Source organism: Pygocentrus nattereri, chromosome 9 (genome assembly GCF_015220715.1).
Source record: "Pygocentrus nattereri isolate fPygNat1 chromosome 9, fPygNat1.pri, whole genome shotgun sequence".
Taxonomy (NCBI): Eukaryota; Metazoa; Chordata; class Actinopteri; order Characiformes; family Serrasalmidae; genus Pygocentrus; species Pygocentrus nattereri.
This window is the reverse complement of record NC_051219.1, coordinates 6,978,213-6,992,621: the sequence shown is the minus strand read 5'-3', so window position 1 is coordinate 6,992,621 and position 14,409 is coordinate 6,978,213. Positions and strand designations below refer to the sequence as shown.

At 40.1% G+C, this 14,409-nt stretch overlaps 3 protein-coding genes across 3 annotated transcripts in view; 1 reads left to right on the top strand and 2 right to left on the bottom strand.

The window, feature by feature from the left end:
• LOC108414878 (NLR family CARD domain-containing protein 3-like) overlaps positions 1-6,836 on the bottom strand; it is a 35,561-nt gene extending 28,725 nt beyond the window's left edge. Inside the window, exon 1 of the mRNA XM_037540866.1 lies at positions 6,661-6,836. Coding sequence (XP_037396763.1) covers positions 6,661-6,676 — 16 coding nt within the window. The 5' untranslated portion in view covers positions 6,677-6,836. The remainder of the gene's footprint in view (positions 1-6,660) is intronic.
• LOC108415618 (protein NLRC5-like) overlaps positions 1-14,409 on the bottom strand; it is an 802,877-nt gene that overhangs the window by 372,551 nt on the left and 415,917 nt on the right.
• Positions 1-14,409, top strand: part of LOC108415395 (NACHT, LRR and PYD domains-containing protein 3-like) — an 843,678-nt gene that overhangs the window by 438,227 nt on the left and 391,042 nt on the right. The window lies entirely within an intron of this gene.

Sequence of the window (14,409 nt, the reverse complement as noted above, 5' to 3'; positions counted from 1 at the left end):
ATTCTTGAGGACAATGTTCAAGACTCAGCGACAAAGTCGAGGGTTGTGCCGGGGCTGGTTGGTTAGTGTAGTGGTTAACACCTCTGCCTTCTACGCTGTAGACTGGGGTTCAATCCTCCACCAGGATTCCTCCCCTACACTATACCAATAAGAGTCCTTGGGCAAGACTCCTAACACCACCTTTGCCTACCTGTGTATCTGGATAAGAGCGTCAGCCAAATAATGTAAATGGCTGGATACTTCAAAAAAACAACCATAAACACTGCTCAAAATCTACTAAGGCATTCATGCAGAGGAAATAGTACAACATTCTGGAATGGCCGTCTCAGTCCCCAGACCTGAATATTATTTATAATAATATAATTTTAATTTAAGTTAAAGACACTGCTTTTAAATTATTATTCCATTTTTTGAAGATGGAGTTTTATTCAAAGTCTATATCACCCTCATGAAAAAGTAATTGCACCCTAAACCTAATAACTGGTTGTGCCCCACTTGGCAGTAACAACTGCAATCAAACAACTGTGATAACTTGCAATGAGTCTTTTACATCATTGTGGAGGAATTTTGGCCAGCTTTTTGCAGAATTGTTCTAATTTGATAACATTGGAGAGTTTTTGACAATGAACTGACCATTTAAGTTTAATCAGGAACAGTATTATAAAGTGAAACACATGGTAACTCACTGTTGCTGAACTAGGAGTTAATGATTATTAGGAACAGTATTATAAAGTGAACAACATTAGAATTATAAAAAACCCTAAAGAAATTATTTACTGTAATACAAATTTCATTTTTCAAAATAAAATTAAGTTTGTCATTACTACTAAAGGAGAAAGTCTGCGAGCTGAGACTGATCACAGTATGTTCTGCTAGTAGACTAATGATGCATCTTTGTTTCCAATCTGAGGCACACAGTTTTACTGCCTGTTAGCGTAGCTCACATTAGCTAAATTAACTACCTAGCTACCATCTACTCATAACAGAACATCAGCAGCAGCTTTAGCTACAGTGTATCACAAAAGTGAGTACACCCCTGACATTTCTGCAGATATTTAATTATATCTTTTCATGGGACAACACTGACAAAATGACACTTTGACACAATGAAAAGTCATCTGTGTGCAGCTTATATAACAGTACATTTATTCTTCCCTCAAAATAACTCAATATACAGCCATTAATGTCTAAACCACCGGCAACAAAAGTGAGTACACCCCTAAGAGACAGTTCCTGAAGCGTCAATATTTTGTGTGGCCACCATTATTTTCCAGAACTGCCTTAACTCTCCTGGGCATGGAGTTTACCAGAGCTTCACAGGTTGCCACTGGAATGCTTTTCCACTCCTCCATGACGACATCATGGAGCTGGTGGATATTCGAGACTTTGCGCTCCTCCACCTTCCGCTTGAGGATGCCCCAAAGATGTTCTATTGGGTTTAGGTCTGGAGACATGCTTGGCCAGTCCATCACCTTTACCCTCAGCCTCTTCAATAAAGCAGTGGTCATCTTAGAGGTGTGTTTGGGGTCATTATCATGCTGAAACACTGCCCTGTGACCCAGTTTCCAGAGGGAGGGGATAATGCTCTGCTTCAGTATTTCACAGTACATATTGGAGTTCATGTGTCCCTCAATGAAATGTAACTCCCCAACACCTGCTGCACTCATGCAGCCCCAGACCATGACATTCCCACCACCATGCTTGACTGTAGGCATGACACTTATATTTGTACACCTCACCTGATTGCGGCCACACATGCTTGAGACCATCTGAACCAAACAAATTATCTTGGTCTCATCAGACCATAGGACATTGTTCCAGTAATCCATGTCCTTTGTTGACATGTCTTCAGCAAACTGCGGGCTTTCTTATGTACAGACTTCAGAAGAGGCTTCCTTCTGGGGTGACAGCCATGCAGACCAATTTGACCCACCTCTTCAATCTCTGCAGCAATGCTGACAGCACTCCTCCGCTCTTTCAAAGGCAGCATTTGGATGCGACACTGAGCACGTGCACTTTGGACGACCAACATGAGGTCTGTTCTGAGTGGACCCTGCTCTTTTATAACACTGGATGGTCTTGGCCACTGTGCTGCAGCTCAGTTTCAGGGTGTTGGCAATCTTCTTGTAGCCTTGGCCATCTTCATGTAGCTTTTTTCGTCTTTTAAAATCCTCAGAGAGTTCTTTCAGTGGAACTTTCAGTGACCAGTATGAGAGAGTGTGAGAGCTGTACTACAAATTTGAACACACCTGCTCCCTATGCACACCTGAGACCTAGTAAACGAGTCACATGACATTTTGGAGGGAAAATGACAAGCAGTGCTCAATTTGGACATATAGGGGTGTAGTCTCTTAGGGGTGTACTCACTTTTGTTGCCGGTGGTTTAGACATTAATGGCTGTATATTGAGTTATTTTGAGGGAAGATTAAATTTACACTGTTATATAAGCTGCACACAGACGACTTTTCATTGTGTCAAAGTGTCATTTTGTCAGTGTTGTCCCATGAAAAGATATAATTAAATATCTGCAGAAATGTGACGGATGTACTCACTTTTGTATAATAAAGCACTAGCATGTGCTTATAATTCTGAAACAACACAGTAAAACACATTGTACAAGAAGACTGCACCTACTTAGCTCAGATTAGTTAGCAAGTCCGCTAACTGTGTGCCTACATTAATGCTGCAGTCTGAATAAAACACTGAATCTAAATTAAAAGTCTCACATAAGTGGCCCGGGGGTCTGTCAGCAGTCTGATTCACTCATCATACATCAGCAGATACAGTGAGGTACAATTAAAATAGGAACAGACTCATCATTAGTACCTAGTTCATTAATAATGGTTTACCATTCTTTCATTTTATATTATTTCTATATTAATTCACATTCAGATATTTCCGTGAGCCCTCTCTTCAACCGACCATGCCCTCATGAGGACATTAAAGGAGAACTACTAGCAATATTCAGAGGAACGAGGATTGATTCGTTACTTGTTAACTATGAAACAGTTTTGTAAGATGTTACTGCAACAGTCTCCCAATGCAGGCACCCTGGCACAGCACGCAACATGGGTTTGTTTAGTGTTAGTGAAAACCTGGCAGGCAGTGACAGTGCTCTGGAGGTTTTCCAGCCTTCTGAATTGTGCTCCTATTTTCTTTCTTTTTTTTATAAGAGTGCAGAGGGGAGCTAGACTGAAGATGGTCACCCTGTCTGCAGAATATGCAGAATGAAAATTGCTGTGAAAGCTGCAAAACTTCAAATGTTTCTCTTTGTAACAGGTAGGACCTTTCTAGTTGCTATTGCCCTTTTAAGATTAGCTCTAGGTGTAACCTGCTTTGGTTTGTATGAGCTCAGTGCCCTTTTTAAATCGCCTTGCCCCTTTATGAAAGTGGCTCCGACCGAGTGGACGTCCCGTGAGACTTCATTTATCCGTGAGACTCACTCTCCTGTGATGTCGTGCATGGAGAGCGTCCTGTATGACTGGTTGGGTTGCAAAAAAACGCTTTTAATCGTTGGAGCCGTTTTAACGGGAATGTTCTCATCTACTGGAACAGGGTGGTGGAAGTGAGCAGTGCAGTGGTGGAATGGAAGTTACTTTCTTTTTTCTTCGTTTATCAACTTGCTACGTTTAATTCGTTGTGTCGTATGACTAACCAAGAGCTGTTATGCTACTTGTAATGCCTGCATGCAGCAGTTGTGGATGTTGCAGTCAGTCGTTTGAGGCTTGAAGATACGTTTCCAGAGCAGCTGAGACTCTTCAGAACAATGAAATAACTAGCACTGATAAAGCATCCAGCAGGTTGCCAAGCAAAGTCGACCACTGTTTTCTTTATTCTCCTAAACTGGTTTCATTTTCTTTTTGTACTATTTTCTTTATTGTTTTAGTATTGTTGGAAGACATGGTTATTATTTATGAAACCCACTAGCAGTATTCAGTGGAGACCAGTGGGCCAGATCCTGGGTTTGGGGTTTATTAATAATTGGGCTATGCTACTGGGGTGTGCTATAAGAGTCCTGGCATTATTATTTGGAGTGATGAGTGTGGAGTAGTTTCATGTATTTATATTTTTTGGGGTTTGTGGTGCTTCATTGTAGTGTGATTTGTGGTGTTTTCCCCAAAGGCTCTGCGATAACCCTGAAACCTATTTAAATATTACTGGGTTAATCTTCCAGCATTATTGCTCACTGTCTGTATTTTAAGAGGAGCTTTTTATAGTACTCCCCCTTTTTATAGGACTCCCCCTTCCTTTTAACTGGGGGTGGTGTAGTAGGATACAACCTGAACTTAAACTTGTCTAGAGCATTGAGCTAGAGGTGTATTGGACTCTAGCAGTCATAAATCTTGGGGCTTCGTGAACTTCACCCACCACTTCATAGCGAATACAAGTTAACTTTTAATGTTTATATTTATATGTAGTGCATATTTATGGGTAGGATAAATTGTTAAACACCAGCACCTATTTTGCATCAGAGGTAGCTGAATGATCATTAAGAATAATTACATGTATGTTTGTGTTTGCATATTCTTGAAACAGAACACTGTTTAGACCAGTTTATGTCCTTTTTCTGTTTGAATATTCCAGTATAAGTACAATGTGACAGCATTTGTATTTGTCTGAAGTTCAGTAAACAAACTCTTATGAAGTCTTGAGTCAATTATCCTTCTTTGTTGTTGGGTGAACTGAACATTGGAAAAAAAACCTGCTATTTGATTTGCCCTCATTAGCATTATCATGATATTCTGAAATGACCACAAATTAGTGTTTATTATATCAAGATTTTTAGAAAACAACATTCACAAACAGCCTCAAATTCACATCTTCCTTACAAGCCGATTTAAGCAAATGGAGCTATGCATGGGAATGTTGGACCAGGTTGCTGAAGTTCTGCATTTAAAAACGTGTATCTGCACTTCATTTTAGAGGGTTTTAGTAGCCTGAGAAAGTAATGTAATCTATAAAAGGCCTAGTCGACTACTGCATGTCAATTCATTTAAATGCACAGAACAGATGTAGGTTAGCATATTGCTAGACTAGTTTGATGTGGGTATTTAGCAACAATAGCAGTAATAGGCCTAATAATCACATTCAGCCTAATTGACTTCACGACTCTTTGCTTTAGCAAAGGGGAAAAAAGCAGCGAAGGGAAAAAAAAGACAATTCCAATGTAATATTTTCCCTGTCTACTATTCAATATGGATCTTTGAGAGTTTCAGCTGTCGGTAAGGTGGGTTTGCTGAACCAGAAGTTAAAGAATGGGGATCTTCACTGTGAAGCAATGACGCAAACTGCCACTTCTGTTGCCAAAATGGACACACAACTTTCTAGTGATGTATATCTTGCAAATGTCTACAAGGTTGGGAAGTAATGGAATACAAGTTTTAGAAATACTGTTTCAGAATTCAAAAATGAAGTATCTGTATTTGGTTACATTCTGTAAAGGCAGTATTCAGAAAACAATTATCTATTTTCTGTAAAGGTGACCACAGGGGATGCATCATGTCGTGTCATGCAGAGTGCAAAAATGCAAAACTATTTAAATTCCTTTGTGTGCCAGTCACAATTTTGTCATTACTATATTAAATAAATGCCATACTAAGACCACAGAAAGCCACAGTATATCAGATGTAGCTTGAAAAGCACACAGAGAAAAGCATCCAGTCTTTTAAGTAAACAGACAATTGCTAAAGGTGAGTGTAAAAATGAGCTTGAAACTAGCTTTTACCACCTGTCCCTGTCTGCATTATACGGAGGTGCTCCGCTACATGATGCTAAATGATGCAGCACTGTGTCTGGTGTGTGGTGGCCTTAACCAAAATTGTTGTCCGTCCACTATGTGGTAAACTTTAGAATGCTCTCAGCAATCGGATCAGTTTGAATGTCTGTGGTAAGGATACTGGATATCATATCAATGCCCTGATATGGGTCACTAAACAATATGGGTTGTGTAGCTGTGTTAGGCCTATGTATAACATCCTTCATGAGAGAAAATGGCTGATCATCCAGAGTGATACATTCTTTTGGGCCATTTTTATTGATTATATATATATATATATATATATATATATATATATATATATATATATATAGTTTGATTTCTGAATGAGCTGATCAACTAGCTGAGTATCTGCAGGTCTTGTTTGTATGTGCGGTCTGTGGTAGACATTTTAGCTGTGCTAAATGTTAACAGTGCTCTTCCAGCATAATATAAATGCGTCATGAAATATAGGTTTGAAATGTCAGCCAAATATAATTTTAAAAAATGCAATTTTCAGCTGATACCAATTATAATAATATTTTTAGAATACTTTCTAAACTTTCTAAACGTAAAATATCAATTTTTAATCAGTGTTACTGTGCTGTACTAAAGCCTGAGTAGACTGATAAATCAATGTGATCAGTTATTGATCTCAGTGTTACTGTGCTGTACTAAAGCCTGAGTAGACTGATTAATCAATGTGATCAGTTATTAATCTCAGTGTTACTGAGCTCTGCTAAAGCCTGAGTAGACTGATAAATCAATGTGATCAGTTATTAATCTCAGTGTTACTGAGCTTTGCTAAAGCCTGAGTAGACTAGTAAATCAATATTATGTCAATATTCCCATTTTAAGTAGAATTAAAATGATGCACATAACCATGGCTACAGAAGGCTACTTACTGTCTGCCTCTGCCATTTCTGTAGACTGCAGGTTTTAACCTGTAGATGCCGGATCTTCTGATGGACTCTAGTAGTTTTTGTAGTTTCTCTCAGGAGAATCAGTTACGCATTAAAACCATATCATTACTAAATATGTGTAAAAACTAATGTGTAGCTCCATGAAGACGGAGCTCTGAGGAAGCCTCGACAGACAGACTGCCGGACTACATCCGGGTACGCGGAGTCTGTACACAGACTAAAACGAAACTAAGAGCAAACCAGAAACAGCCTCCATTACACAACTTCCTGTTCATCCGAAATGGCTGCAAACAGTGAAGACAGAGAAGTGACTGAGTGATTTTTCAGATTTGTGCTCTTTGCTCAGCTTTTATATCAACACAGAGTTTCAGAACTTTACTTAGTCCATTAGATAAATACAGGAGAATGATGACCACAGCTCAGCTTTACACCAGATCCAGCAGCAGCCCAGCTTTAAACCAGATCCACCAGCGGCTCAGCTTTACACCAGATCCACCAGCGGCCCAGCTTTACACCAGATCCGCCAGCGGCCCAGCTTTACACCAGATCCGCCAGCGGCCCAGCTTTACACCAGATCCGCCAGCGGCCCAGCTTTACACCAGATCCGCCAGCGGCCCAGCTTTACACCAGATCCGCCAGCGGCCCAGCTTTACACCAGATCCACCAGCAGCCCAGCTTTACACCAGATCCACCAGCAGCCCAATTTTATACGAGTTCCACCAGCAGCCCAAATTTTATTTGTTTGGTTTAATTGGTTTAAAATCTGTTTTTGTTGTAAAAAAAATAAAAACAACTTGAAGTTCACACTTCACAATTAGAGTAACCTGAACAACACAGATTTTTAAAACTGTTATGACTTAATAAATCATGAGAACCTGCTTGAAAATACAACCATAATTCCAATGAAGTTGGGACGTTGTGTAAAACATGAATAAAAACAGAATACGATGATTTGCAAATCCTTTCCAACTTATATTCAATCGAATACACTGCAAAGACAAGATATTTAATGTTCAAACACATAACTTTATTTTGTTTTTTGGAAATATTCACTCATTTTGAATTTGATGCCTCCAACACATTTCAAAGAAGTTGGGACAGGGGCAACAAAAGACTGGGAAAGTTGAGTAAGGCTCGAAAAACACCTGTTTGCAACATTCCACAGGTGAACAGGTTAATTGGAAACAGGTGTCATGATTAGGTATAAAGGGAGCATCCCTGAAAGGCTCAATCGTTCACAAGTAATGACGGGGCGAGGTTCACCCCTTTGTGAACATCTGCGTGAGCAAATAGTCCAACAGTTTAAGAACAACGCTTCTCAACATGCAATTGCAAGGAATTTAGGGAATTCATCATCTACAGTCCATAATATCATCAAAAGATTCAGAGAATCTGGAGAAATCTCTGCAAGTAAGCGGCAAGGCAGAAAACCAACATTGAATACTCTGCCATGCAAAGTGAAAGCCACATATCAACAACACCCAGAAACGCTGCCGGCTTCTCTGGGCCTGAGCTCATCTGAGATGGACTGACGCAAAGTGGAAAAGTGGTCTGACGAGTCCACATTTCAAATTGTTTTTGGAAATCATGGACGTCGTGTCCTCCGGGCCAAAGAGGAAAAAAAAGAGGACTGTCTAGATTGTTATCAGCGCAAAGTTGAAAAGCCAGCATTTCTGATTGTATGGGGGTGTTAGTGCACATTAAAAATGTGTAGCGCATTATGAAGCGCAAAATACAACAACGGAGACCCCGGACTGTTAAGCAACTGAAGTTGTACGTCAAGCAAGAATGGGAAATAATTCCACCTTCAAAGCTTCAACAATTAGTGTCCTCAGTTCTCAAATGCTTATTGAGAGCTGTTAAAAGGAAAGGTGATGTAACACTCTGGTAAACATGCCTCTGTCCCTTAGTCAGATTTGCTGCAGATTTTCTGTTGCCTAAGTAGTATTAACCCGATTAACCCACACCAACCCTAACCAACATGAAAGTCAAACGCAGTCAAACCATCAGGAAAAAGCCCTGGTATGGTCTAATGCCTAAGCAATCCAGCTTACTTCATCATAACAACTGACTGTTCACTACACTAAACCATCTGATAGAAAATCTCAGTTTACTTGTTCACTGCAAGAAATCCAAATTATTCGTATGCCTGGAGCACCACTCAGTGTAGACATTACCTTGGCAACGAGCATTATGTGAGTCTAGTGCGATGAGCAGCAGTGAGCAGTGCTTGTGTTTTTAGTTATTTTAAAATTATGTCAGACTGAGGAAAACGAAGGTCAGGTCATAAACTTCATCTCCTCTGCAGACCAGTTTCTGCTCCCGCTATGATAAACATTATAAACTTTCACTATGATGTGATGCACATGATCAGATTGTACTTAAACTTTCTGATTGGGAACGTTATCGGATACAGACGTTTACACGGATATTATTCTTCTATTTAACAGATTATTTACAGGACTACACACATCACTCAATTGGCTAGAAATTGTGTTCTGAATGGCCTCAATCAAACTAGACTGTTCTGAGTGAGGTGTCTACATGGACATATTTTATTCCGATTGAGCAATTGGTCAAATTTTTTATGGGTAAGGCTGCATGTAAACGTGGGTACTGAAGGCCTACTTACTGTCTGCTTCCTCCATTTCTGACTGCAGGTTTAAATCTGTAGATGCCGGTTCTCCTCTGATAGACTTGTTCTCGTAGTTTCTCTTAGGAGAATCAGTCAAACGTTAAAACCATTTAATTACTAAATACATGTTCAAGCTAATGTATGGCTACATGAAGAAGGAGCTCTGAGGAAGCCTCGACAAACAGACTGCTGGACTTCACCCACTGAGACAGAGTCCGTACACAGAATAAAGCGAAACCAAGAGAAAACCAGAAACAGCCTCCATTACACAACTTCCTGTTCACCCGAAATGGCTGCAAACAGTGAAGACAGAGAAGTGACTGAGTGATTTTTCATTTGTGTTCCTTACTCAGTCTTTATATCAACACACAGTTTCAGAGCTATACTTTGTCCATTAGATAAACACAGGATTGTGATGACCACAACTCGGCTTTACACCAGATCCACCAGCAGCACGGCTTTACACCAGATCCACCAGCAGCCCGGCTTTACACCGGATCCACCAGCAGCCCGGCTTTACACCGGATCCACCAGCAGCCCGGCTTTACACCGGATCCACCAGCAGCCCGGCTTTACACCGGATCCACCAGCAGCCCGGCTTTACACCGGATCCACCAGCAGCCCGGCTTTACAGTGGATCCACCAGCAGCGCAGCTTTACTTTTAATTTCAAATCTGTTCTTGTTAGAAAAAAATCAAAAACAAATTAACACGAAGTTCTAACTTTACAGTTAGAGTAACCTGAACAACATTGACTAATGTTTTATGGTTGTTTGGTTTAACCTACACTATTAAAAAAGGTTGTTCTTCAAAGGTTCTTTAGTAAAGGCAATGATTCGATATGGCACCAAAAGGGTTCTTCTGTTGTTATGATGTCAGGTTTGTAACAATAGAAGAACATTGTCTGGTGTGATTTAAAAACAATTTTCAAAAAGTTTTTATATAGAACCACATAAAACACGTTCTCCATCAGTCTGAAGAGCCATTTCACCATGAAAAAAAACAGGCATGGTTCTAAACATATTCACTGCCTTTACTAAAGAACCCTCTTCTTAAGTGTGTATTTCTTTGTTTTCTTGCTGCAGCACATACAGCTGAGAAAGAGCAGGAGAGACCAGCAGCAGACATGAAGGTCCTAAATGTAAGTTTCCAGCTGGAAAAATAAAGAAACATAACAAAATAACTGAATAATTAAAAACAAAAACAATATTTGAGATGAATCCAAATCCACTAAAATGCAGCACACTAATATGAAGCCATAGCTAATATGCTCTTTGAGCTCCACTGGACCAAGTAAAGTCCAAATTAAGTTACTTCTACAGTTCTGAGAATAAACAGACTTAATGTAGCAAAATACACAAATCCAAAAGCCTCACATGACATGTCTTATATTCCCCAAAATCATAACCATCATACATACATATAGACCCACCATTATATGCAAAAGTGTTGAAATAATACAATTATTATAAAATAAAATCATTTCTGTTTGTATAATATTAATAAAATGTGATGATCTGGATTAAAGAAAGGTCCTAAATTAGTGTCCTTCCTTTACATTTCTGTGCTTTATTTCTTAAGTATCTGAACTAAGGATAGTGCTGGTGGAGAAGACTGGTGTTGGGCAAAGCTCTACTGGAAACACCATCTTTGGCCAGGAGGTCTTCCATGTGTCCAGCTCTGCTCAGTCAGTGACCAATGAGTGTATAAAGGCCAGAGCAGAGAGAGTTGCTGGTAATGAAGTGTATGTGGTCGACACTCGACACTCGGTTTATTTGACACTGACCTGACAGAAACAGCAGTGATTAACAGACTGGTTGAATGTATCACTCTGTCCTGTCCTGGACCACACATCTTCCTCGTAGTGCTCTTGGTGGGTCACTTCACTCAGGAGGAACAACAGACTGTGAAGAGACTGCAGTGGATCTTTGGAGATGAGTACACCATCATTCTCTTCACTGAGGTGGACCAAATGAAAAACCAGACCATAAAGGAGAATTTGGCTACAGCAGGAAACGAGCTGAGTCAAGTGGTGGAGACGTGTGGTGGACGCTATCACTTCTTTAACAACGAAAACATGGCAGACCGCGCTCAGGTCACTGGACTGATGGATAAGAACTTTAGTTTGGTGTTAGAAAATGATGGTGGCTACTAACCAACGAGATGTAAGAAAGTGTGGAGAGAGTGATTCAGGAGAGAGAGGAAGAGCTGAGAAGAGAGATGGAGGAACTGGCTCAGGCCAAAGACAAAGAGATAAGCCGGTTGAAGTGGGAGCTCAGAGAAAGAGCAGAGAGAGAGACGTGAACAATAAGAAATTTCCAGAGTTCAGAAAAGTTGCAGAGCAGTGTAAACAGCAGTGATAGTTACTCTCACTCAAACTCTCTTTTTATCTCTCCATCCTGTCCTCCTCATTTATCCCTGTATCTACAGTGGTGTGAAAAAGTGTTTGCCCCTTCCTGATTTCTTATTATTTTGCATGTTTGTCACACTAAAATGTTTCAGATCACCAAACAAATTTAAATATTAGACAGAGATAACTCAAGTAAACACAAAATGCAGTTTGTAAATGAAGGTGTTTATTATTTAGGAAAAAGAAATCCAGACCTACAGGGCCCTGTGTGAAAAGGTGATTTCCCCCTAAACCTAAGAACTGGTTGGGCCACCCTTAGCAGCAACAACTGCAATCAAGTGTTTGCAATAATTGGCAATGAGTCTTTTACAGTGCTGTGGATTTTGGACCCCTCATCTTTGCAGAAAGGTTTCCGAGCATGAACTGCCTTTTTAAGGTCATGCCACAGCATCTCAATCGGATTAAGGTCAGGACTTGGACTGGGCCACCCCAAAGTCTTAATTTTTATTTATTTATTTTTAGCCATTCAGAGGTGGACCTGCTTGTGTGACTTGGATCATTGTCCTGCTGCAGAACCCAAGTGCACTTCAGCTTGAGGTCACAAACAGATGGCCAGACATTCTCCTTCAGGATTTTTGGTAGACAGCAGAATTCATGGTTCCATTTACCACAGCAAGTCTTCCAGGTCCTGAAACAGCAAAACAGCCCCTGACCATCACACTACCACCACCATATTTTACTGTTGGTATCATGTTCCTTTGCTGAAATGCTGTTACTTCTACGCCAGATGTAATGGGATGTATACCTTCCATAAAGTCTTGGGATCACCAAGATCTTTTCTGGCAAAACTGAGACGAGCCTTTATGTTCTTTTTGCTCAGCAGTGGTTTTCTTCTTGGAACTCTGCTATGCAGGCCATTTTTGCCCAGTCTCTCTCTTATGGTGGAGTCATGAACACTGACCTTAACTGAGGCCTGGAGTTATTTGGATGTTGTTGTGAGGTCTTTTGTGACCCGTCCGTGAGTCGGCGCTGCACTCTTGGGGTAATTTTGGTTGGCTGGCCTCTCCTGGGAAGGTTCATCACAGTTCCATGTTTTCACCATTTGTGGATAATGGCTCTCACTGTGGTTCGCTGGAGTCCCAAAGCTTTAGAAATGGTTTTATAACCTTTTCCAGCCTGATAGATATCAATGACTTTGTTTCTCATTTGTTCCTGATTTTCATGGGATCATAGCATGATGTCTAGATTTTGAGGATCTTTTGGTCTACTTCACTTTGTCAGGCAGGTCCTATTTAAGTGATTTCTTGGTTGAGAACAGGGTTGGCAGTAATCAGGCCTGGGTGTGGCTAGGGAAATTGAAGTCAGCTTTCCAAAGATGATAAATCACAGCGAGGGCAATCACGTTTTCACACAGGGCCCTGTAGGTTTGGATTTCTTTTTCCCCCTTAATAATAAAGACCTTTATTTTTAAACTGCATTTTGTGTTTATTTGTGTGATCTTTGTCTAATTTTTAAATATGTTTGATGATCTGAAACATTTAAGTGTAACAAACATGCAAAAGAATAAGAAATCAGGAAGGGGACAAATACTTTATCACACCACTGTATCCAGTGATCTCACCTCCTCAGTTTGTTCTGCACTTTGTTCTGCAGATAAATGCAGTATCGTGTGCATTTTTATGCTGGTGTATGAATCATTTATATGCAGAAATTTTGCATTAGGATTGATGGCTTTTTAATATTTTTCACTTTGTCTAATTGCACAGATGTTCATACAGTAATATGCTTTTATATGAGAACTTTTGAAGTTACAGTAATTATAATATACACTCACCGGCTAGTAAAAGGTTGGACCCACTTTTGCGTTCAGAACTGCAGTTATTCTTCATGGTAGACTTTAAACAAGGTGTTGGAAATGTTCCTCAGAGATTTTGGTTGGTTATTTGAGTTCCTGTTGCCTTTCTATCATCTGGAACCAGTCTGCCCATTGTCCTCTGACCTCTCACATCAACAAGGCATTTTCGTCCACACAACTGACCGCTCACTGGATATTTCCTCTTTTTTTCGGACTGTTCTCTGTAAACCCTAGAGATGGTTGTGTGTGAAAATCCCAGTAGATCAGCAGTTTCTGAAATACTCAGACCAGCCCGTCTGGAACCAACAACCACGCCACGTTCAAAGTCCCTTATATCCCCTTTCTTCCCCATTCTGATGCTTGGTCTGCACTTCAGCAAGTGGTTGTGGCCATGTGATTGGCTGATTAGCTATTTGTGTTAACAAGCAATTGAACATAATAAAGTGGCTGATGAGTGTATTTGGGGGTATATAAACAAAAAATCCCCTGTACAATCTTTGGGAATTGTAGTTTAAAGCACAGTTACAAAAGTCATTTCTGTTGAATTTGTTAAATCTTTTAATGTTTTATTGTTTTGCTCAGGAAATTGCTAAAAATGTCATAATAAATGTCAATCTCTAAACCTTGACACTCGTTTAGAAGAAGATCTATGAATGTGCTGCTTTAGCCGTCCTGCTAAGCTACTGTTAGCCTCTAGTGCTAATGAGGACAGTGAATCAAAAGCAGCTGAAGCGAATGTCTCCACACCCAGAAACACAGATTTGAGTCTCTTTTCTCTAAACTGATGTCAGTGAAGCCTCACTGGGCTGGAATGAGCTTGTGTTGGGGTGAAGCTGTATCATGCTAGGCTACTGCAGTTGAGCTTCACCAACAGCTTTTATTTATTTCAGCA